Raw genomic sequence first — 26708 nt, 5'->3', positions numbered from 1 at the left:
AATCACCTCCCCAAACAGGACAGACCGCACTACACACACACACACACACACACACACACACACACACAGGAATTGGAACAGCTCCCCCTCTAGGATGACCCACAGAGCAAACAAATTGTTCCCACCAAAACTTCCCTACTAGCCAAAATATTTCCACAAAAACTGAGAAACACGGGACATCAAAAATGAACACTTAAAAATAGTCCCTGCACTACTTTGGTCCAACTTCCATGCAAGTTGATGTCCATAGACCTCAATGTTAAACCCTCAAGTAGCATGCAAATCGTACCTGAATAATATAGACACGATCTCAGTACGATTTCAGTACAACTTTGTAAGCACTAGCAGCTTTTTTTACCTTTGTCCCACCCAATCCTTTCAGCATAGTAGCCCCCTCTCAAGCACATTTTTCCACCACACATTCACTTCCTGGTTATTCTCTCAGGAACAATGTGCTCCAAACAGGTAAAAATAAGAGACGTCCTCGATAATGAGCAAATCATTCGATTTATCCGTGAGTGCCCAGCTATTTATGATTTGTGTGACCAAAACTACAAAGACAAGATAAACTACAAAGACAAACTACAAAGACAATATCCCACTGACCACCAATGAAGGGGACATTCTTCCCACTGACCACCAATGAAGGGGACATTCTTCCCACTGACCACCAATGAAGGGGACATTCTTCCCACTGACCACCAATGAAGGGAACATTCTTCCCACTGACCACCAATGTAAGTAGCTTTCTTCTCACTGACCACCAATGTAAGAAACATTCTTCTCACTGACCACCAATGTAAGAAACATTCTTCTCACTGACCACCAATGTAAGGAACATTCTTCTCACTGATCACCAATGTAAGGGACATCCTTCCCACTGACCACCAATGTTAGGAGCATTCTTCTCACTGACCACTAATGTAAGGAGCATTATTCTCACTGACCACCAATGTAAGGGACATCCTTCTCACTGACCACCAATGTTAGGAGCATTCTTCTCATTCTTCATTATAGAGGACCCAAAATTGACCCCATCTTCACGATTGGGAATGATGGGATGTACCCAATATCGACCGCTTCTCCTCCTCTTCTTCCTCATGCACTGCTACTGCTGCAGCAGCAATGACAACAGCTGTGGCAGGAAAAGGAATTGCCTCACACATGTATGTTTTCATTGGTTAATGCCAAAGTTGTGGCCAAGTCGAAGTTGTACTGATCCAAAATCGTGGCCGCAAAATCGCACAACTTTGAAGTCGTATAAGTGTGAAAGGGCCCTAAAACCAAAAACACTCCTCAATGCTAGCATCCACGGAAAGCCTGATTCCTTTCAACAAGCAGCTACTATTGTCTGGCCACTTGAATATGTGTCAGGAATCTTCAACTTAAAGGGGTTTTCCACCCATTTTGTAAGTTTATTAAAAGTCAGCAGCTACAAAAAGTGTAGCTGCTGGCTTTTAATAAACCGACACTTACCTGCTCCACGGCTCCAGCGACGCATCGGACGGCGCTCCGCTCATGGCCCCCCCTTGCCGGCCGGCGTCTTCATGCTCAGTGTGGGCAACCGGCCGTGACAGCTTTCGGCTTCACGGCCGGGCATCCACTGCGCATGCACGAGCGGCACTGCGCATGCGCGGCCCGGCGAGGCGCCATCTGATTGGACAGGCGATCGCCGAGGACCTGTCACGTGTCCTGGGCGATCGCCTACAGCAACCCCTTCCTGTAGGTGATTAAGCTTAATCGCCTAGGCGATTAGGCTTAATCGTCTACCCGGAAGGAGGAAGTGGGACAGGAAGTCCCACTCCTCCTGAAGCCCCCACTCCCCCCCCAAAAAAATTACATGCCAAATGTGGCATGTAAGGGGGTGAGGAGTGGGATAAGCGGAAGTTCCAAATTTGGGTGGAACTCCGCTTTAAAACAAATCCTTTACTTAAAATATTTTTACACTTATGGGGACATGTGTCTTGGTCCCATACAAAGGTAAAAAAACACAATTTATCCATTTGTATTCCTCACATAGATCATGAACACATTACACAGAAACCTGTTCTGAAAATTGTAATGTCAAAAGATACACAGAACTATCCACCATACTGGTCACCCCTCCCCCACCAAAGCACATGACACACCAAACTATCCTTTACTTGTCGCCCTCCCCCATTCAAGCACATGGGAGGCAGCCATTTTACACAAAGGCATTTTTTTTTTTATTAAAGCATCTTTAACCACACTCATGGGGACACGTGTCCTGCATTAGACAAACAATTCACATGCACACCGTCTCCATTTCTCATTCAGTTACACTGTTACAGCACATAGTCTCCCCACGCAAACATTCCAGAGACAGACATCCATACACAGGAACAAGACATTGGGAAAATGGAAAAAGCTCAGCCGCACACATTGCAGGCTGAATAATCCCACATCTATACTGAGCAATCATCCACAATATACAGTTTCCATATGCCTCATAGCTTAAGGTGACCAGATTTTTAAAATTAAATCCAGGGACATATTTTTTCTTTACTAGTAATGGCAACAATGAGCGACTCTCTGCCCGTCACCGCCCGACTCACAGCCTCTCAAGTCTTATTCTTCGGGCCCAGGCTACTACTGGATGGGGAGCGGAGGAAGATCACTCCGCCAGGGAAGGCAAGGAGATCGGCAGGTGGCTGGCCAGGATTTGAGCCAAGGCAGAAGAACATAAGAGCGAAGCTGAATGGGCATGCGCCCGAAACTGAAGAAATATTCCCTCCACTCCGACCAGAACATGATCATCAGAAAGGGGCACAGATAATGGGAAAATACAACCCCCCTAAGCTAGTAGGCACAGCGGAGCGGGGGAGTGCAATTCTAATTTTTTTTATTTTAATTCTGCACTGACTGTCTTTGAAATTGCCCCTGCCCCCTATTAAATCCATTCTGGGGACAAAACCAGGGACAGACTTGGTCCGGGGACAGTGTCCTCAATCAGGGGACTGTCCCCTGAAACTGGGGATGTCTGGTCACCCTATCATAGCTGGCTGCCCCTCCCCCATTCAAGCACATGGCAGCGGCCATCTTAAACAATGGAATAGCCATGCCTGGCTGCACAAACTTCACACAAAGGTAACTTTTCCAAGCAGTTTCAATCTGGTCAGTTAAACACTATACAAAATTCAGACATTCACACACACACACAATCAAAATCACACATACAATCGATTTCACAAGCGCACACGGTCACTTTTCCAGTCCATGTGGACAGATCACACACATATACACACAGGCCCACATCTCTCATACAATAGATACTCCCATGCACACAAACACAGGCACACAATCAAGCATTATTTCAAAAAGACGAAAACTCTGTTCTTTTTCAAAGTATGGCCTCCCCAACGCATCGGGACATGCATCCAATCGCCCACTCATCTCGAACCGATGGTAGGAAGACCACGATCAATCCGATTCTGGCTCGCCGCATGATGTGGCAGTTTGGTGGTATACAGAGCACACCGCCATTCTGCCTGTGCTAGTAAGCACACACTTCATCTTAGTGAAATAATCCATCTTTAAGCTAAAAGGTTCGCTCACCATTCATCCGATCTGCCATTCATTCAATAACCAATGACCCCTCTGACGCAAGGGGGAAGCCAGGCTTCCCCAGTGACGTAGCAGAGGGTGCGTCAGAGGGGGACGGGGTCACGTGACGGGTGGCCCCGCCTCACCAATAAAATAAATGTCACAGCTTCAGCCACGTCATTCGCCGGGCTGTGTCCGGCGGAGAGAGGAGGCGGGCGATGCTGCGCTCTGGATCACGAATGATCTTCTCATCGCTGGACCGGAGAGGAGATCACCTGTCGCTGGATACCGACAACATTGGAGCAGGGAGCCGGAACCGAGTGGATTACCACCGCTGGATTTTTTTTTTTTTTTTTTATTAATAAAGGACTTTTTTTCTACGGTGTGTGTGTGTTTTTTACAACTATTTACACTTCCTTCGTGAAATGGTAGGGGTACAATGTACCCCATTACCAATTCACATAGGGGGGGCCATGATCTGGGGGTCCCCTTTGTTAAAGGGGTCTTCCAGATTCTGATAAGCCCCCCACACGCAGACCGCCATAACCACCGGCCAGGGTTGTGGGGATGAGGCCCTTGTCCCCATCAACATGGGGACATCCTCCCCATGTTGAGGGCATGTGGCCTGGTACGGTACAGGAGAGAAGGGGGGCTGCACTCTGTCCCCCCCCTCTTTTCTGCGGCCGGCCAGGTTAACATGCTCGGATAAGGGGTCTGGTGTGGATTTTTGGGGGAACGCCACGCCATTTAAAAAAAAAAATTGGGGTGGAGTTCCCCTTAAAATCCACACCAGACCTGAAGGGTCTGGAATAGATATTTGGGGGGAAGCCCACGTAATTTTTTTTTAAATTGACAGCGGGGTTCCCCTTAATATCCATGCCAGACCTGAAGTGCCTGGTAAATGAATTTGGGGGGACCCCCACGCTTTTTTTTTTTTTTTTTTAATGAATTCTCTCTGAATTGCCGGGAGCCGACAATTCATTATAGCCGCGAGTCCGGTTTTAAATGACTTTTTTTTCTTTCAGAAATGACACTTTGTGCAGGGACAGTTCTAAGTACAGGAAACATGCGCTTTTTCACATGCTTACTTTACACCCCCCCTAGGTACTAAATTTAAAGAAATATTTCACTTTTATTGTTTCACTTTAAACATTATTAAATTCACTGCTCCCGAAAAAACGGACGTTTTAAAAACTTTTTTTTGCATTGATGCATGTCCCCTGGGGCAGGACCCAGGTCCCCAAACACTTTTTAGGACAATAACTTGCATATTGGCCTTTAAAATTAGCACTTTAGATTTCTCCCATAGACTTTAACAGGGTGTTGCGCAGCTTTTTGAATTTGCCGCGAACATCCCTAATTGTTCGTTGTTCGCCGAACAGGCAATGTTCGAGTCGAACATGAGTTCAAATCGAACTCGAAGCTCATCCCTACCCACCATGGTCTGTGGGTACATTAGCCCTGAGTGTTCCGTTAATTACCTATCTCTGTGCTGCAGGTTACTCAGGCTCACTTACTACTTACACTAGGGTGGGGGGCCATCATCTGGTTCATTCACGCGCAGTGGTCTTGTCATTTCTGCTCTTGTTCTCATACTTAGGTAGGCACAGAGGGGCGTTGTTGTTCTCATGTCTGGTTGTCTGTTGTCATTTTCTCTAGTTTGAGTTTCCTTAGAATGGACTTGCCGCACGTTTCCAAAACTACTAATTCACGTTCATCCCTTCAACCACGTGGGGGTTTAGAGCAGTGTAGCATCCCGTCATTAAGGAGTCCGTCCATACTTCAGCACTCAGCTGAGTTTTTGTCACAGGGGATGGCGGCATGCTTCGGTTTGTTTTTAATTTCATCCCAGCTACTCTCATCTACCAGCGTGGTACATGTTCTTGGCATTATTCTTGAATGCAGAGTGATGTGGGCCATATATGCTCTCCACGACCTGGTACGGTTGCAAGTCAGGTAGAGCTGCACAGTTAATCGTTAAAAAAAATTGCAATCCCAATTTAACACCCCTCACAATCTCTCTTGCAGAGATTATTTTCAGATTCTTTCATGTAACAAGTGTAGAGAGTTCTCTGCTCACTCTGGCAGCCTTCTAGGTTTTTAAACAACATTGTCTGTGCTAGTAGATAAGTAGAAACATTGTAACTCTTCCTTCTCAGATCAAAGGGATAAAACTTCTGTGTGAAAAATGCAGGAATTTTAACCACTTAAAGTCTAATAGCCAGATTCAGGTAGATGGGCGCATCTTTGTGCCAGCGTAGCGCAGCGCATATGTGATACGCCAACGTAAGCTAGAGAGGAAAGTACAGTATTCACAAAGCACTTGCTCCCAACTTTGCGCTGGCGTAACGTAAATTTGGTTGTGCTCAGGATCGGAGTATTTTTATTTGATTTTTTTTTTAGCCTTTTTTTTTATTTATTACTGCACACGGTCAGTAGTGCAGGCTACAGTGTGACTGGTGTGTGAATGTGGGGGTGACATACCTGCCAGTAAGGTTTGTCACCCAGGGTCGTCGGGGAGAAGTTATCCCCACGACCGTGTGAATGTGGTATGAATGGACGGCGACATAAGTTGGGGCCTTGGCGTGGCGTTGCTGCTCCCAAGTCCTGCATGGTGGACTTGGGCTAATCCAATGTGATGTGGATGTGGTGTGTGTGTGTGTGAGCTAGGGACCACAGTGGTGTGCATGCGTGCATTGTCCGTGTGCCATGATGAATGTGTGTGTTTAACGTCCAAAGATGTCTACCGCGAGGCATCTCCTGACTGCTCTTCCCTCAGCAGACGGGGTAGCCTCGGGCAGGGGGGGACTGTCTGGTTCGGGGGTCAGGTCATCACATATGTCAATCTCCAGGCCCTTTCTCATGGTGTAGTTGTGCAGCATGCAACATGCACCGATGATCTGGCACACAAAGTTTGGGGAATACAACAGGGTCCCCCCGGACTTATCCAGGCATCGGAAACGGGACTTCAGGAGGCCAAATGTGCGTTCCACCACTGCACGGGTACGTATGTGTGCAGCATTGTAGTTTCTCTCTCCTCTGGTTTGGGGATTCCGGTATGGAGTCAGGAGATGGGGCCGAAGTGCATATGCCGAGTCTCCTGGAAGGGAAAAGACAGGAGGATGTTAGTCGTGAATGTGCCCCTCGTGATGTGTGCATCATGGGGTCGGACAGTCATGCCTGACACCCATGTCACTCACCAACCAGCCAGCTGTTCCTGTACACCTTCTGTTCAAATTCTGTGGGGATGTTGCTTTGACGGTATATGTAGCTGTCGTGGCTGGTCGCGGGTGTTTGGCACGAACGTGCCATATGAGGCATTGGAGATCGGCTATCACCTGTAAGTTGATGGAATGCCACTGCTTCTGATTACGGTATATGTGCTCTGTGGCACGGGGGGGGGCCGTAGTTCCACATGTGTGCAATCAATGGCCCCCACGGTGCGTGGGAATCCTGCAATTCGGAAAAATTCACGCATTGCCTTCAGCCGTAGAGTCTCATGGGTGGGTCTGATGATTTGGTGGGACATGCGTCTGAGGATTGCGGGGACAACCTGGTGCACACATCTGCTCATGGTGGATTGTGACATCCCAGACACGACTCCACTTGTACGCTGAAAAGATCCACTGGCAAGGAAATGGAGTGTTGCCAGTACCTTGACCAGTGGCTGCACTGCATGTGCGCGATGTGTCTTGCTGGTGATGTCTTCATGCAGGGTTGTGGCTAATTCCAGGATGGCAGCAGGGCTGAATCTGAAGATGCGATACACCTCCGATTCCCCCATGCCAAAGACGTTCATGCGTGTGCGGTATATCCTCTCCCGTGCCCTCCTACGAGCCGGTGGACCCATTAGTAGTGCTAGGACCACGGCTGCCACTGGCATGTTGGCAGACAGATGTGTTGTCCTGCAAGTGGGGTTGCTCAGCTCGTCCGTAACGGTGCTGCTATAGGTGTCCTCCAGCTGACCTGTGCAAGTCTGGGGCAGAGATAAACCAGCTTTTTGATGGAATAACTTTAAGCCGGACGTACAACTTACGTGCACCACGCGTAGCGTGCGTCGGGCGCACGTACATGCGTGAATCGGCGTATCTCTCTCATTTGCATATTTGAATAGGAAATCAATGGGAGCGCCAGGTGCGCCCAGCGTAAATATGCGCCTACGATACGCCGGCGTAGGAAAGTTACGTCGGACAGAGGAAGCCTATTTTCAGGCGTATCTAGTTCTGTGGGTACGGCGCATAGATACGACGCATATTTACACTTACGCGGCGTATCTGTAGATACGCCGGCGTAAGTCTTTCTGAATCTGGCTATAAACCTTTTTCTGACACTTGTTTCTTACAAAGTTAAAATCCGTATTTTTTGCTAGAAAATTACTTGAAACCCCCAAACATTATATATATTGTAATATTGAGTTTATTAGACTCCAGCGATAGATGCGTTTTCCAGTGAGTACGCCAATTCAGAACTGAGTTTTTAAGGGCCTGGTAGCCCACTTTTATTTAAAAAAACACGAAAGTTCACAAATACAATAGTAGCCCTCGCAGGGGGTTCCACCATTCCTGTATCTTGACAAATTCAACAGTTTAGCCTCCTGGCTTTCACACACTTGCCATCCGGCTGTTTTAGGCCTTTAGCTTAGGCCCAAGTTCTGCTCCTCAGAACTCCCCGTTTCCCAATGGTAAGCACACACCTAGCTTCTTCTGTCAGCGTCTTGCTGCGCAATTTCTGTTCCTCAGAACAAAACAGTTTCCTGGAGCCAAGCTCAAACCTCGCTTTCTCCAGTCTCTGACTTCTCTCAGAGAGGTTGGGAGTCACCTGACTCCCAGCACAGACCTCCTGTCTTTGGGGTGGGGCCCTGAGCTATGGTCAGGTCAGAACTAAATGGCTGAACACACAGCTGTCTAATTAGTGTGTCTTTCTCTCCAACATATGGCGTAACCCAGCAATCTTTCCCATAGCACAGGGTCCCGCCCTCACAATATCTATATCTATATCTATATATAGATATAGATATATATATAGATAGAGAGAGAGAGAGAGAGAGAGACCCTAGGGAATAAAATGGCGACTGTTGCAATATTTTATGTCGCACTGTATTTGTACAGTAGTCTTTCAAACTATTTTTTTGGGGAAAAAATACACAGTTAATAAAAAAAAACAAAAAAACAGTAAAGTTAGCCCAATTTTTTTGTTTAATGTGAAAGATGATGTTGCACCGCGAGAATCGTGATCTATCTTCAAGCAAAAAAAAAAAATTGTGATTCTCATTTTAGCCAGAATTGTGCAGCTCTAAAGTCAGGATAGAGGAACCCCAGCTCCTGCTCTTCTTACATTCTTGCAGGCTAGGTCAGCATCCCCTTGGTCCGGTCTTTCAGGCCTTCTAGTTAAATGTGTCTGAGCAAAGTATGTTCCTTGTCAGGGGCATCTCCATCTCCAGTCTTCAGACAGCCCCGCTGAAAGTATTTTTCAAAGCCTGCATGCGGACCATGTCACTTTCTCATCAGGTTCTTTGTTTGAAGTATCCTGGCTCCAGCAGACAGTCGTGCTTTCATTACATATCAAGTTACTGGAGGGAGCAATCTCTAGGGGTGCTTGGTCTGGTTTCTGTACCTTTTGTTCTGAAGGTAGGGGGCCAGGGTGCCCAGGGGCAAGTTTCCAATGTCGTTTGTTACATTTTTTTGGCTGCTCTTTTCTGCAGATTTTTTTTTTCATCAAGGTACTCGTCCGTGGTTTGGCTATTCAGCACTTGCTACAGTTGGGCGGGGGTTGTATTGGCATCCACACTGATATCAACAATGCTTACACTCACTTCCATCAGACCTGCCCATTGGTAGGGCAAGACAAATTGGTGCAGATGTCGTTTTACCACCGGGTCGGAAGCAGTCCTTGCTTCATAACTTTGCCAAGCACTCCATTTGGGTCTTGGATACCTGCAGGGGGGTCAGGGATTACTTTCATTCAGTCGATGTCCTGTTGCATAGAGGCCCTGATTATCGCCCAGGGATTCATAGTCTCTCTCAGGGTTGTGGGCTGAGCCACGTCCCCTTCACGGTCCACAAGTGGTAGGTTTGGACCAGAATTCATTATGTTTCTGGCTTCCACTCTCGGCTCTATTCTCTTAGGATGTTGCCTGGAAAACTGCTCAGGTACATCAGACCAGTCACCTTTTTCCCGATTCCCAGCCTGTTCAAAGGGGGGCTCGCAGTTACTTTGGGTATGTGGAATCATAGCATGAGACTCATTCCCTGGGATGGAGTCTGGCCCTCCTTCCTCTGTTCAGGATTCAGACTCGGTTGTCAGGTTTCTGGGTGTCTGGTATAGTTTCTCCATGTTCAACGATGCATTTTGCCACAGCGCATTGGCCTTATCTGCCAACACATCCATGAGGTATCCAGCACTTCAGACCCCTGCAACTCCTGTCAGGTCATCCATTTTTGCGGCTCACACTCTCTAACTTTCCCATACCAAGTATAGACAGGCCAGGGGTTCGTGGGAATTTTACGGAAATACCGAACTGGTATCCATTTGAAGCGTTAGCAGAGAAGATTGATTATTTCGCAGGGATCCTCGGCTTGCTCCCTTTCCCCCCACGTATCCTCTAGCTACAAGCAGTTCGTTCCCATGTCTGGGTTTTCTCAGTAATCGGGCCCAATCTGAATAATTTACGGATATTTATTTGGGTTCTGGGCAGTTGCAAGTTCCAACGGGGATCCCTTATCATCAATTCCATGGGACGTTGGTGTTTATCCTCTTATAGCTGATACTCACTGGATCCTTTACTGTAGCCATCTGGGCGTGTGCTACCCTATTAGACGGTTTGTTACCTACCTTTCATCTAGCTTTCCTTCACACCTACTTTTGTGTCTTTTGCCCTCTTTTTCAGGCATACTGACCAGCTAGGCCAAGGCACACCTCAGGCCTTGTTAGTTAGTGTATCACATTTCCAAGTGAAGACTCTGACTACGAACATAGTTCGTAAGGTTGAATAAAGACACCAGTCCATCCAGTTCAACCTGTGTTGTGTGTATATGTGTTTATGTCAATCGTAACTCGCATATCCCTGTATGTTGCGATTGTTAAGATGCCCATCTAATAGTTTTTTGAAGCTATCAATGCTCCCTGCTGACACCACTGCTTGTGGAAGAGAATTCCACATCCTTACCGCTCTGCCAGTAAAGAAGCCTCTATGCAGTTTAATGTTAAACCGCGTCTCTCCTAATTTCAATGAATGGCCACGTGTTTTTTTTTTTTTTTTTTAATTCCCTTTCACTGAAACATTTTTTTCCCTATGCTGGGGTCACCAGTATGGTAATTTAATATCTCTATCATATCTCCTCTCAAGCATCTCTTCTCCAGAGGGAATAAGTTTAATGCTTTTAATTTTTCCCAATAGCTGACATCCTCCAGTCCCTTTATTAGCTTTTTTGTCCTTCCTTGAACTCCTTCCAGTTCCAGCACATCCTTCTTGAGGGCTGGTGCCCAGAACTGGGCGGCATACTCAAGATGCAGTCGGACTTGTAAAGTGGGATAATTATTGTTTTATCTCTGGAGTAAATCCCCTTTAGATGCATGCCAATATTCTGTTGGCTTTGCTTGCAGCAGCTTGGCATTGCATGCTTTTGCTAAGCCTGGCATCTACTAGGACCCCCAGATTTTTTTCCATTTCGGATTCCCCCGGAGGTTCTCCCCCTAGTGAGTAACTTGCATTTGTACTTTTCACACCCAAATGCATTACTTTGCATTTTCAACATTAAACCTTATTTGCCATGTAGTCGCCCAACCCAGTTTTTTTTATTTAGGTCTTCTTGTAAGGTTTCCACATCTTACTGGGAAGTTTCTGCTTTGCTTAGTTTTGTATCATCAGGAAATATTGAGATTGAGCTATTTATCCCATCCCCTATATCATTTAAAAATATATTAAACAGAATTGGTCCCAGGACAGATCCTTGGGGGACCCCACTTACCACACTGGACCATTCTGAGTACTCGCTGTTTATCACCACCCTTTGGATTTGCCCCCCCCCCCCATTGCCAGTTCCCTATACAGGTACATATAATGCTGTATCCTGGCCTAGGCCAGCAAGGCCCAGGCCTAGGGCAGCACTTTGCAGGGGGGCAGCACGGACAGTGTCCCCGCCGGCTTGTGCTACACTGTTGGGCAAATTAGTTTAGCGCCCCATAAATCGGCCGCACTGTTTCCAGTATGTGGGCACTTGGCATTCTGCAACTGTGGGGGGGGGTCGCTTCTATTTTTTTACCATCCATGTCCCATTGTAGAGATTTCCCTTCACTTCCTGTCCCATAGCCAAACAGGAAGTGAGAGAAAATCTATGCAAATTAAGGGAATCCATTGCCCCCCCCCCTGCCCCCAGGCCATCAGAACTAGTGTCCCCACTTTAAAATTTCAGGGTGGGTCTTAAAATGCAAGGGGTGTGGCCTTGACAGGAAGGGGTGGGTCATATTTAAATTAGGGGGTGCACGAGTTTAGTCAGGCCTAGGGCAGCACAAAACCTAAATACACCCCTGGGTACATACCCTATGGTCCATGCCGACAGACCTCAGTTTGTAAATTAAACATTTATGGGGAACTGTATCAAATGCCTTTGCAAAATCCAGATACACCAAATCAACTGGCCTTCCTTTTATCTAGATGGCAGTTCACTTCCTCATAGAATGATAATAGATTGGTCTGGCAAGAACTGTCCTTCATAAATTAATGCTGATTACTACTAATGATTAGCTTACAAACTATTGATTTTAGACTTACTGGCTTATAGTTTCCAGGGATATACAGTATCTCGGCCCTTTTTTAAATATTGGTACCACGTTGGCTTTCCTCCAATCAGCTGGTACCATTCCAGTCAGTAAACTGTCCATAAAAATTAGGAACAATGGTCAAGCTATCACCTGACTGAGGAGTTCCTTAAAGTGGAGTTACTGCAGCTGCTGAATTTTAATATTAGGACACTTACCTGTCCTGGACGCCCGCGATGTTGGCACCCAAAGTCGATCTGTCCCTCGGCTCTCGGGTGGAGGCACCTCCACCTTTGGTAAGGAAATCGAGAAGTGAAGCCTCGTGGCTTCACTTCCTGGTTCCCTACTCCGCATTCGCGAGTCACGCTGCATGATCCCACTGGTCCCTGCTGTTTTCTGGGACCTGTGTGTCTCCCAGAAGACAGTAGGGGGGGCAGAGCAGGCGCCGGATGTGGTGTAGGTCGCCACAACGACCTATGCCCGCAGGTGGCAGCAAATTCCTGGATTACACAGGTATCTGCTCCCTCCTCCCCCCTAAAAGTTGCCTAATGTGACACCGGAGGGGAAGATGTCGAAAAGCGGAAGTTCATTTTTGTGTGGAACTCCGATTTAAGGACCCTTGGGTGTAAGCCATCTGGTTTTGGTGCTTTATTTGGGTTTGGGTTTTCAAGTCTGTTTCTGAAATTGGCCACAATGGTACATTCTGTGACGTGTTGTTAACAATACCGTCTTGGTTACTATATCCCCCTTATTCCTTTGTGAAAACTGAGGAGAAGAATGAATTTAAAACCATTGCCTTCTCTTTGTCTTTTGTAACCAAATACCCTTCATCATCCCTTATGGCGCCAATATGCTCTGGCCTCACTTTCTTACTGTTCTTACTGTATTTAAAAAAACCTTGGGATTTTTTTTTTTTTTTTACTTTAGTCCGTTATATGCCTTTCATGGTATATTTTAGCCCTGATTTAATTCTTACACTTTTTATTTCTTTGCTTGTATTGTTGGAAACATGTGTAAACATAGGATGCTGGCTGTGTCCAGGTTCAGTCGAACATATGTAACCGCTCATATAGAGATGTTTGTTATTTAAGGTCCAGTTCACACCAGACGCAATTCTGTGCATATTTTTTCTGCACTAAAAATGCATGCACAGTGTTTTCCATGTATGCCAATGGCTCTAGTTGACACCTTGCAGTCAGTTTACGGTGCAGAAACTGACTGGAAACTGACTGCATGGTGTGAACTAGAGCCATTGGAATACATGGAAAACACTGTGCATGCAATTTGTGCAGAAAAAAAGCACACGGAACTGAACGAAACTGCGTCTGGTGTGAACTAGCACTAAAAAAAAAAAAAACTTTTACAACCTCTTAAGTAAATACTAAATCTACTAATACCATCAGAGTGGCTGGAACGCATCAGATTATCTTTCTAGCTGTTTTTTTTAGCCATTTGATGTAATAACACAGTTATTTGCATGATCCTAGTCATAGGTTGTGTTTGAAGAGGATACAGAAGGTACATCTGTTCTATGTTTCTAACACCTTTATTTACCTACCACATGCTCATCCCAATCTATACAGAATAAAGTGCCATTTTCTTTTCTTCACTTTTTGTTATGGTTGGTGGTGTTATTGTGAGCCTCTGGAACTTTTTTGAGTGAACAGGAGGAGTCCCTGGATCACTTTTTGCTGCAGGACCCAGTTGCTGTTGTAGAAATGTTACAGAGAAGCGAGGGAACCACTTGCCACAAAGCAGAAGAGTTCTTTCATCATCTTTACTGTCACAAATATGTTGTACTTTAATAGAATAAACACTTAGGTCATAGTTGATCAATGTTGAGCTGCTGCTTTAAAAGTCAGAACAGAAAGTTGACTTTAACATCAACAGTCTAATTTATAGAAACAGAACAAATTATAAATGCTAGACTCTTTATTTGTATATTTATTTCAGTCTTATTTTGCCAGAGCAATGACATCTGTAACAAGTGATGTGTATGGGTCCCTGCCAGGAGGACAAACTGTGAAAAGGTTTCGTCTTCAGTCAGAGTTCGTCAAGGTGGAAATCATATCCTTTGGCTGTATAATAACTTGCTTAGAAACCAAAGACAGACATGGAAATTCCTCAGACATTGTACTCGGCTTTGATGATTTAGAAGGTGAGTTCCAAATAATATGATCTTTATATTTTTTTAGTTGTAAAGTTTAAGAAATCTTAGACCAAATCGATGAGTCTTGTATCTAAATTCAATCATTATGCAACCTTTTTTATGGTTATATTTAAGAAACTATGTGGAGTAGGATAGACTCTCTTCCTAGTATAACATAACTGGCAACTTTTAACGCTAATCTTCATGATTTATTTAACATTAACGCTCCATTCACATCTTGGCGTTTTTGGCAATTTTTCTGCTCTAAGCCTCAGCTCTAAAAACGCCCAACAAGACAAATCCTATTCATTTCATTGGCCCCTGTTCACATCTGAGCATTCTGCCGCCTAAAGCAAAACACCTATTGCTCAAGGACCAGGGACATGGCATGCGCAGACATGCATTAGCAGGTGCCCGTATTCCCGGGCATAGGCGAACAGGCTTGGGTCTGGTGCATGACCATTAATACATTTAAGCTGTAATTTCCCACTCCCCCAGCCACCCCAAGGGGTCTCTACATAAGGAGTCTATCTATTACCAATTGTGGTGGTTTTAGGCTAGGATCCCCCAACCAAGGTTGCCATATAAGCTCGAATTTACCCACTGCATTCCTGTGGCTATAGGCCAGGCATTCTCTAAGAAGTAAGGAATTAACATGGGTAATCCATTGCTTCACCGTGGGGACCGCAGATGCCATCCAATATCGTGCAATAAGCTTTCTAGCTAAGTACATCAATCTGGTTATCATATAGTACATTCCTTTCAGAAATTTTTCAGCATCAATGGCCCCAAGAAAGTACACCGGGGGGTTCAAGGGAACAGGTACCTGGGCTAATCTAATAATGCACTGAGAAACCTCCCAGTACCGATGGAGTTTTGGGCATCTCCAAATTAAATGTATAAGTCCCCCTGATGTACTTTACACTTTGGGCACAAGGGGCAATCCCTTCCTCCCCACCTGTGAAGCTGCACTGATGTTCTATAGGCCCTATGCAGACTAAATAATTGTGACAGTTTATGAGACGCAGAGACAGATACTACAGGAATGGATTCAAAAGCCATATCCCACTGGTCCGTGTCTATATCCCCAATGTCTTCTGCCCATTTACTACAGCATCTAAGTGAGGCATGGTCCTGGAATGAGGACAGAAATTCTGCATACATTTTTGATATTGGTCCTCTCCGGGCATCTGCTCGGAGGACCTCCGTCAACAGGGGTGATGATGATACTGCCAGAGAATGTGTCAATTGCTGTGCCTGCAGGGCATGTCAAGGCTGAAGGTATTGATAAAAGCCCCTGGGGACTAAATGAAATTCCTGGCACAACTGTTCATATGTTCTTAACACCTCCCCCTCATACAACCTAAAAACCAGATCCCCCCCCCCTCTCTTTCCAGGGAGTAAAACCCTGTAGATCCTGTAACTCTGAGTATCTATGGTTATGCCATACTGGGGTAAAGGGTAAACCTGGTGAAACATGTCAGACTTGGCATCTCGACAGAGATGCTCTATGCTTCGTGGATGACGCACCACGTCACGCTTGCACATGCACAGTTGAATGTTTGAAACTTGCAGTGAATATCTCGGCTAAGAATCAAGCGGATGGTGGCCCAGAGGATCTGACACTTATACAGTGTTTACAGCAAGCTGTCCACCGGAGCCCTATGGACCTCGCTTAAATAAATGGAGCATACAGGATGGCACCCACAGCCCCCCAGACCAGAGATAGAGAACACAGGACTGTTACTATATCGCTCCACAAATGGTCGGGTGAGCGGACCATAGGTCCTATAAACTGCCTCCTTTTATTTTACTTTTGCTTAATGCCGCATATTATTTCACAGCCACTATTTACCAGCTTTACAAACAGTGTCACTGAGCTTTTGGTGCTTCAACAGTTAGATGAAAGCAATACATGCTATTCCATATCGGTAAACTGAATATCTATGCCTTTGGAATGAATACTAACTGTGGACTCTAATCAACTTTACACACTGACAGCTTTGTCCTGCTACAAAATGAACTACAGGGGTTGCTGTGGGACTAGCTACCTGACTTAATTAATCACCTATAACAGGGGTTTTCCTTTTAAAGATCAAAGGAGGTTTCCAATCAAACCTATTCTGATAGGATGGACTTTTGTTTTGTTATGTATGGTTTATGATATTGAGATCAGGTTCTGGTCCATTGATTTATACTTATGTCTATTAACATTAGCCCTGTTATAAGTGTGTATGCATGTCCAGAGCGTGATGCAGCTGCTCTTAACTCTTAACGGACAACGTTGTCTAATTTTAACATTATCCTGGTGTTGGTGGTGGGTACCTGGTCTTGGCCACCTTTTCTGTATTAAATCATTTTTTCTAATAAAATGTATCCCATATTAAGCAGCATGGTCCACCTGTGTCTCTTCAGAGTGGGAATCCTTCCCCTGTAACTCTTTTTCCTGTATATTTACTAGGCACAGAGACCGCACCTACCATTGGTGAGCCTGCAAATTTTGGGACACCATATGGGTATAATGCACACCCAGTATCGTGTTAACAAATGGTGAGTTTTGATCTCCAACCAAATTTTTTTCTATAGACTACAGAGTCACACACGCCTGTAGTAATATCTCTCAGGATGCCTTGGGGAAACCCTTCCTCCTCCTGGTGTTCCTGGACAAGACAGACCTCCTCCCGGATTTTCACTATATGGACCCCACTACAGAGTCACACATGCCAGGTTAAATATCTCTCAGGATACCTCTGGAACACGAATCCTCATCACAGTGCACCTAGACAGCTCAGACCACCTCCCGGGATCTCATTCAGTCATGTGTAGCCATATAAAACAAAGGCAAACCATAGTGCTCTCTGCTAATAACATTTAATAAAACTTAACCAAAAAAAAAAAATTCTCTCATACAAATGTGAAAAACATGCATATCATCAATAATGATGAGAATGAAGAAAACTTCCTGAATGGCGGCACCTCACATCTGTACGCGTAATGCTCTCTAATGAGCTTCTTGAGCAGTTACAAAGTTAGGTTGAACAAAGACACAAGTCCATCCAGTTCAACCACAAAAAAATAAAAAAACAGAAAAAAAAACATAGTACAAGTGCCAGTCTTGTTGGTTGGAGGCTTGACAGTGGAGACCTTGAGTGGAGAGTGAACAAGTTTTGCTTTTGACTGCTGGGTTGCATTTTAGGTTCTTGTTGGGTATTTTTCCTTGCAGCTTTTTTAACACCTTTTTTTCTGGAACTTTTTAAACAGCCTTTTTTCCTTTTTTTCTCCCTTCAGCCTACTAATTAAGGGGAGTGGTTAATTGGTCACAGGTGCTTAAAGCGTATATAAAGTCCTGTAGAGCTCATTTTCAGCCAGCTCATCTTGAGTTTTGCTGGAACTCTGTCCAAGTGGAACTGGACTAAGTGGTGAGTTAAAATCAAGAGTTGGTGGAACTGGACTAAGTGGTGAGTTAAAATCAAGAGTTTGAAACAGGAGATTCTAAACAGGGATCGTAGTACCTGTGTAGTGTGAGTATCTGAGTGTTGTCTGAGTAGTGTGTGTGGATCGTTAGTACTTGTGTATTGTGGGTGCACGCTGGTCTGTGGGTCTGCGAGTGCACGCTGGTCTGTGGGTCTGCGAGTGCACGCGGGTTTGTTGGTCTGCGAGTGCACGCGGGTCTGTTGGTCTGCGAGTGCACGCGGGTCTGTTGGTCTGCGAGTGCACGCGGGTCTGTTGGTCTGCGAGTGCACGCGGGGTCTGTTGGTCTGCGAGTGCACGCGGGGTCTGTTGGTCTGCGAGTGCACGCGGGGTCTGTTGGTCTGCGAGTGCACGAGGGGTCTGTTGGTCTGCGAGTGCACGCGGGGTCTGTTGGTCTGCGAGTGCACGCGGGGTCTGTTGGTCTGCGAGTGCACGCGGGTCTGTTGGTCTGCGAGTGCACGCGGGTCTGTTGGTCTGCGAGTGCACGCGGGTCTGTTGGTCTGCGAGTGGTACGCGAGTCTGTGGGTCTGCGAGTGCACGCGGGTCTGTGGGTCTGCGAGTGCACGCTGGTCTGTGGGTCTGCGAGTGCACGCTGGTCTGTGGGTCTGCGAGTGCACGCAGGTCTGTTGGTCTGCGGGTCCGCTGGTCTGCGAGTGCACGTAGGTCTGCAAGTACCTGTGTATTGTCTTGTTGAGTAGTAGTCAGGAAGCTAGTTGTCAGGTAATTTGGACAGGGTATAATCTCTAATCCTCATTAAATTAATAGGTACGATGCCCGGCGGGTGTGACGAGGCGACTCGGTGTACATCTTGCGGCATGTATGCGTTCCTTGATCATCTCATCGAGGGAGATTACTGTTGTGCAAAATGTAAGCACATTGTTTCCCTGAAAGCCCAGGTTCTGAATCTGGGGAAGCAGCTGTCGGCACTGGGAAGACCCTCCACACTAAAGGAGAGCCGGAAATGTACCCAGCAGGTGATGGCAGGGGCCAGCACAGAGGAGGGTGGAGACAAAGAGGTTCAGGCACTAGAAAATAGTAGATGGGTGACAGTCAGGAAGGGTAGAGGGGCAAGGGCCAATGAGGCCGATCCAGGGCTGGAGCATCCCAATAAGTATGCTCCATTGAGTGACATTGGTGAAACCAGTCAGGGACTGGCACTGCTGGAGCTGAGGGACGCTCCTAGCTGCCAGGGGAAGAACTCCTCCAGTGAGAGTGGGGAGGAAGCGAAGGGAAAGGAAAGGCAGATTCTGGTGGTAGGGGACTCAATTCTTAGAAGGACAGAGAGGGCAATCTGTAACAAAGACCTGAAGCGCCGAACTGTATGTTGTCTACCGGCGCTCGGGTTCGGCCCATCACGGATCTGGTGGACAGATTACTGGGAGGGGCTGGGGAAGACCCAGCTGTCATGGTGCACGTTGGCACCAATGACCAAGTCAGAGGCAGATGGAGTGTCCTAAAGAATGATTTTAGGGACTTGGGAGCTAAATTGAGGAAAAGGACCTCCAATGTAGTATTCTCATGAATACTACCGGTGCATCGAGCCACACCAGAAAGGCAGAGGGAGATTAGGGAAGTAAACAAGTGGCTGAAGAGCTGGTGTAGTAAAGAGGGGTTTTGGTTCCTGGAGGACTGGGCCGACTTCTCAGTCGATAACCAGTACTATAGAAGGGACAAACTGCACCTAAATGAGGAGGGTGCAGATCAGCTGGGAATAAGGATGGGCAAAAAGTTAGAGGGGTTTTTAAACTAGGCGACAGGGGGGAGGGTCCAGAGATAGAGATAGTCAGTCAGTGTGGAACATATTCAAGAGGGTAGTATTAGGGGCATTAGAGGTAGGGTAACCAAAGCACATAAACCCAAGGTAAGTAGAGTAGCAGGTCCTAGTTGCAATCTCGGAACACCCAAGAGGATAGTATGTGACCGGTCAAAATATATTAATGCAGTAAAGTGTTTGTTCACCAATGCCAGTAGTCTGCCAAGCAAAATAGGTGAGTTGGAATAGGTGAGATGTAATCGGTATTGCTGAAACTTGGCTTCATTCCTCACATGACTGGGCTAGGTGGCGGGTTCTGTCTCTATGTGAGAAGTGACATCAAAGCAAGTGTGAAAGAGGACCTGGTTGATGGAGAGTGTGATGTGCTGCAAGGGCTGGGAAGGTTAAAATAATGGGGGATTTTAACTACCCAGAAATTAACTGGAGTAATGGCACTGCTAGGACAGTTAAAGGACAAATATGTATAAACCTATTGCAGGACAATTTTATGGTGCAGCTTATTGAGGCCCCAACTAGGAATGATGCTCCGTTGGACCTGGTAATCTCAACTCATGCAGAGCTTATTACTAATGTTCAGATAAAAATCAAAAACCACATACAGGAAAGATAAAAACACTTAATTTCAAGAGAGCATAATTTTCCAAGGATGAGGGCTGCTCTCCAAGACTAATGCCGCGTACACACCATCACTTTGTGATGAAAAAAAATGACGTTTTTAAAAACGTCACTTTAATTGACTGTGTGTGGGGGAAAACGTCGTTTTATGTCTTGTAAAAAACGACCAAAAAAAATTGAAGCATGCTTCAATTTTATGTGTCGTTTTTCAAAAGTGCACTTTTTACTTCACAGAAATTGACCGTGTGTAGCAAAAAACGTCGTTTTCTAAGACGTTTTTTCATCCACGCATGCCCAGAAGCTACTTATGAAGCAAGCTTCAATGGAAAAACGTGGTGGAACGTAACCTCACTTTGCAAGATCATTGTGAGAAAACGATGGTGTGTAGGCAACTTCGTCTTTGAAAATTGAAGTTTCAAAAACGTCACTTTTTACTTCACAGAAAGTGTCGTTTTTTTTCATCACATAAAGTGATGGTGTGTATGCGGCATTAGACTGGGAGAGAATATTGGCATCAATGGGCACAGACAGAAATGGGAATTCCTCAAAAAGACTGTTTGTGAACTCACTGCAAAGCATATTCCAATGGGCAATACATTTTAAAGGCTAAAAATATAAAACCTTTATCGCTGACGGCCAACAAAGTTAAAAAAGCTATAATAATGAAGGAACACTAGTGTCGTTTAAATGTTACACAGGGGGCGTGGCCTGGATGGGCATGTGAGCGGTCGCAATACACGGAGCTCCCGCTAACGATCCTCTTCTGATCCTGTTCCCGGACACTTGCTGCACCGACGATCGGTACAAACACACAGCCTTACCTTACCGGCAATAGCGGAGGGTGAATCGGCGGTCGGCGGAGCCTCGGATGACTTGCAAAACCGAGAGGGGAGCTGTGGCCGCGGCGGCTATGGATGTCCAAGATGGCGCCGGATACTCTCAGCAGCAGAAGGCAGCGCGTGGGGCAGACAAGCCACCGGAGACGGGCAGTAAGACACTCAAGGCACAAAAACAGCATGGAAAAGAGCCCCCCAAAGACATGCTATATTGCGCCCAAAAGCTGCAGGGCCCCACCAGCTACCCTGCCCCACCGCCGCTGACGTGGGCGCAGAGGGTACAAGAGCAAAATGGCGCCTCAGCCATGGACGACACGCTGCCGTTGGAGAACTCCTCTGATACTATGCATGACATATTTGCGGAGTTATAGGAGGATGCTCCCCAGCCCACGCTGAGTGAAATTCTATGTGCTGTGCAGAAATGCACGACCACTGTGACAGCCTCGGTGGATGGCTTAAAAGTACAGTTTGGGGAACTTACTGAGACGGTGTCCCTCCTGCGGCATGACCTCCAGAAAATCAGGGAGAGGACCGCGGCCGTGGAGGGTCGCATTAGTGAGGTGGAGGACCTGCTGCCGCCCCTCACCAGGCACACCAGATCAGCATTACAGCAATCCGCACAGGCCAATGCGAAGACAGATGACATCGAGAACCGCCTAAGGAGGAACAATGCCCTCCATCTACCTGAGAAGATGGAGGACAGGGATCCCACGGCCTTCATAGAAACATGGCTCTAGGACATTTTCGGCAAGGAGGCATTCACCACATTGTTCGCGGTGGAAAGCGTGCATCGCACACCACCCAGACCCCTTCCCCCTGGCAGTCCACCCAGGTCCATGCTGGACAGGCTTTTGAATTACCGGGACAGGGAGATTATACTTCGACTAGCCAGGGAAAGGGAAGATGTACACTACAATGGAGCCAAAATATCGTTCTACCCGGACTTCTCGTCTGAGGTGCCCGGCGCAAGAGAGCCAAATTTACTGAGATAAATAAACGCCTGCAGAGGGTCCAAGTAACATATGCCATGTTGTACCCGGCCAAGCTGCGGGTTACAGTCAGAAGACAAGCCACCTTTTTTTAATTCGCCGCGGAGGCTGCTGAGTGGCTCGACCACAACGAGCAGGACCTGTGGAGGCGCCGTGATGCAGATATGGGAGATTGAGGCCTTGCACCCATCCTCACGAGGTCGGCATGTTTCCCGCAGTTCAGATAAGTCTACCTTTTGCAAACCGGGATTTTACATGTTCTTACTTTATTAGCGCTTGATGAGAGCTTTGGAAGTTGAAGTATACCTCCTCTGGAATTCAAGCTACGGTGGGGGGTCTGCATCCACCTTAGCTACTATGACTACGTTGAGTCCCTGTTGGGGGGACTTGTTTTTTGGTGCCCTGTTGGCACGTATTACTTTCTGGGTCCACTCACTGGAGCTAATTGGCGGCGGCTTGCCTCCACCCCGGACGGGGATGCTGAGTGGACCTGGGGAGTCTGTTTTGGACTGTTCGTAGTTTTTCCTATAATGCTCACGATGCTATACCACCTGATGCACTTCTGCTCTCTGATCCCCCGCCGGCCATGCTGGTGGCTACGCCTGCCTGAGGCGACTCTAAGGCCCTGGGCCCCTGACAATGACTACTGTTTACTCCAGCCATGGCCACCACCCCGATAGTGACTTGGAATGTTTGCGGTGTCCATGATCCGCTGAAACGTACTATGATCAGTTCTGGTTTGAAAAAATTCCTCCCAGCTATTGTGGGGTTTCAGGAGACCCACCTCACGAGGGACACGGCCGGCTGCCTGGGGTTTTCCTGGGTGGGCAAGGCCTACCATTCCACTCATACTCATGGGGGGTGAGTGTACTGGTGCACAAATCCTTGGCCTACCAGGAAATTGATGAGGCTGTGGACTCCCTCGGTAGATATGTTTTTTTATATTGCAAAGTGTTTACAGTGACAATGATAATTGCCTTTGTGTATATACCCCCCCCCCCCCTTTTTTCTAGGGAGGTTTTGCAGCTTCTCCTGTCTTACCTGGTTGATAAACCTGATGTTCCTATTATGGTCATGGGAGATTTTAATGGCTGTCTGGATCCCAGGGTAGACAGGCCGCCTCCGGCCCCATTGCCACAAGGGGGTAGGGGTACAGTATTGAGCAGATTACTAGGGGAGGTGGGCTGGATTGATGTCTGGAGGGCAAGGTACCCGACAACCAGGCAATTCTCGTGTTTTTCAAAAACACACGGGTCCCTGTCCCGCATAGACCTCTGTGTGGGGTCCCCTCAGGTTCTACATATGGTCCCCAGAGTGGAATACTTCCCCAGGGGGGTTTCTGACCATTCTCCGCTGGTGGCCCACCTGGTTACCCACCCGGTTTCTTCCCTACCTAAAGCTCCATGGGAATTGAATGCCTTTTGGCTGAAGCTGTTTACATCCCACGATCGAGTTGTTACCCAGATAGACCAATACTTTTTAGAAAAATTGGGGAGATGTGGATCTGGCGCTGGGTTGGGATGCCCTTAAGGCCTGTCTGAGGGGAACATTCATTTAGGAGATTGCGTCCATTAAACATAACTCGTCTGCTCTTTTGGAGCGGGTGGAGGACCAGGTGAGGCAGTTAGAACTTAAATTTATCCTAGACCCCACAGATTCCGCGAGGGAGGCATGGATGTCGGGTCAGGACTCCCTGGACTGATTGAGACCCTCCGCCGCGGAACGAAAGTGTTTCTTTACCAAGCAGGCTTACTATGAGGAAGGGGAGAAGACTGGCCGACTTTTGGCCAGGATTGCCAGGTCTCAGCAGGCGTCCCCAGCCATAGGAGCGATCCGTGGCGCCCGGGGGTGACTGGTGAATTAACCAGAGTTGATTATAGCAGAATTAGTTGCCTTCTAGTCCGAGCTGTATAAATCGTGTGATGATTATACAGATGAGGAACTGCAACAATATGTGGGTGCTGTAGCCCTTCCGTCTCTGAGCAGCAGGGCGAGGGCTGAGATGGAGGCTCCACTCACCCTGGAGGAGCTTAAGGAGGCAGCTGCCTCCTTTCCCACATGTAAGGTCCCGGGGGATGATAGGATCCCCATGGAGGTGTACACTCAATATGGGGAGGTGCTGTTACCCAAGCTACTTGAAGTTTTTAACTCCTCATTTAAGTCGGGTAATCTGCCCCCATCTATGACAAGGGCGTACGTTATCCTGTTACTAAAAGCAGGCAAGGATCCCTTGGATCCTGGCTCGTATAGGCCCATTTCGCTGTTGCAAAGCGATGTTAAGATTCTGGCGAAGGTACTGGCCATACGGATTAACAAGGTTATCCTGTCCATCGTCCACCCGGATCAGGCAGGGTTCATGCCACATAACTCTACTGCGACCAACCTTCGGTGGTTTTACCTGAATATGCAGACCCCCTCGGACTCCATCGCCAGTAGGGCACTGTTGTCTCTTGATGCCAATAAGGCATTCAACAGTGTAGGCTGGCGGTATCTCTGGGCGGAGCTGGCTAGGTTTGGATTTGGTCCTAATTTCCTAAGGTGGGTGAGACTTCTGTATGACGCGTCACAGGCGGCCATACGCATGCCGGATAGGATGTCCCATGCTTTTGCACTGGGCAGGGGGGCCAGGCAGGGATGTGCCCTGTCCCCCCTGCTCTTCGCTCTGGCTGAGGGGCTGTCCCACGGTTTGGGGCTTTAGATATGGCGACATGCATGAGAAAATCATGCTGTATGCCGATGACATGCTCCTCTTTCTGGAGGATGCGGATGACTCATTGATGCAGGTTATGTCCCTTATCACTGACTTTGGCGGTTTTTCTGGCCTTACCATTAACTGGACAAAGTCAGCTCTAATGTTCCTAGATGAGACGCCTGTGCCTGGGGGGAGCCTCCCTTGCCCCGTCCCTATTGTGTCATCTTTTAAGTATTTGAGCGTCTGGATTTTTGCAAATTGAACATCTATCCCCTGCTGACCAAGTTCAGAGACAAAATTCACATCTGGAACTAACTGAAAATGTCCCTAGCGGGCAAAACAAACCTCATTAAGATGATACTAATGCCGCAACTGTTATATTTGCTCCACAATACGCCTGTAGTTATTACCCTTAAAATATTTAGAGTTTATTCTCTCTTTAGGCAATTATTATGGCACACCAAACTCCCTAGGATAAAACTAGAGCAATTACAACGCCCAAAGGAGGGAGGGGGCCTTGCTCTGCCCAATCCCTGGATATATTACTTGGCAGCACAGCTTCAACACTAGAGCCATGGGTCCGTTGCCCGCGGCTTCATGAGCTAGGCTTCTGTTGCAGGGCTCGGGTGCCGACGCGATACCTGAGAGGTTGGAGGCCCAGCAGTTTCAAAAATCTAATAAACGTATGCTCACCTACTCGCTCATTCAGAAGGTATGGAACAAGGCCAAACAGCTCCAGAATGTAACAGGGTTCACTGAGTACAGTCCTCTCTGGGGAAAGAACATGTACGTTGAACTGGCCAAGATTAAGCAAGGAACCAAATGGCGTCCCTTGGGGATTACGCACCTCAGACATGTTTTCCATGGTGATGCTTTGCTCCCATTTAGCGAGCTACAGTCTAGATTTGCGCTCCCACACAATATGCAGTTCTACTACTTGCAATTACATCATGCTGTCAGGGCCCAGGGAGATGCGGTGGAGTGGGTTCAGTCCCCCACTCCAGTTTTCCATACACTACGGGTTGTAATCTCCCAATGCTATAATATGTTACTATCATTGTTTCTGAAGGGGCACCCTGTGAGGGTAGTGGGTCAGTGGGAGGCAGATGTCGGACCCATTGCGGGGGAACTCTGGGAGGAGGCGTTACAGGCAGTTAATGCCTGCTCGCTCAATGTGTCACAGAGAGTGTCTCAATTGTACATTTTACTGAGAGTGCATTTCACCCCGGTGAAACTCTTTAGAATTGGCCGGGCACCCGACCCACTGTGTGGACGGTGCAGGGCGGTGCCGGGGGACTTGATTCACCTAATCTGGCGTTGCCCCTAACTCCATAGATACTGGACGGAAGTTCTGGCTACGCTTAATTCGGTGTTCAGGACCAACGTTCCACTGGATCCACTTTGATGCCTGCTGGGGGTTCTGGAGGGGGCGATAGTGGAGGAGGTGACCCGAGTGGCATTAGCAAGGGCATTGTTCCAGGCGAGAAATATCATTCTTCTTAACTGGAAATCAAATATACCGCCCAAGGTCAAAACGTGGATACAGCACATGGGCAGAACGTTTATAATGGAGAAATACATATATCAGCACAGGGGCAACGCCGGGAAATTTCTCAGACCTTGGGACCCATGGCTTGCTGTGCCTGGTCTGAGCCCCTTGGAACTGGTTCAGATGAGATTGTTAGGGGGTGTATAGGTGCAGAGGATAAGAGAAGGGATACTTGGTTGGGCACTTGGTAAAATCTCTGGATGGATGGGCGGCCTGTGGGGGGGGGGGCAGGGGGACAGGGGTTTGAGCAGAATATGATATGCATGAAGAGATTATGAGCAGACTGTTTGTTTTCCTGGTTGCGTGCTCTGC

General features: G+C 47.2%; 1 protein-coding gene across 1 annotated transcript in view; it reads left to right on the top strand.

Annotated features, from left to right (window-relative positions):
- Positions 1 to 26708, top strand: part of GALM (galactose mutarotase) — a 143486-nt gene that overhangs the window by 19676 nt on the left and 97102 nt on the right. The window contains exon 2 of the mRNA XM_040350779.1: positions 14289 to 14479. Coding sequence (XP_040206713.1) covers positions 14293 to 14479 — 187 coding nt within the window. The 5' untranslated portion in view covers positions 14289 to 14292. The remainder of the gene's footprint in view (positions 1 to 14288; positions 14480 to 26708) is intronic.

This window comes from Rana temporaria, chromosome 4 (genome assembly GCF_905171775.1).
Source record: "Rana temporaria chromosome 4, aRanTem1.1, whole genome shotgun sequence".
Lineage (NCBI taxonomy): Eukaryota > Metazoa > Chordata > Amphibia > Anura > Ranidae > Rana > Rana temporaria.
This window is presented reverse-complemented; position numbering and strand designations above follow the sequence as displayed.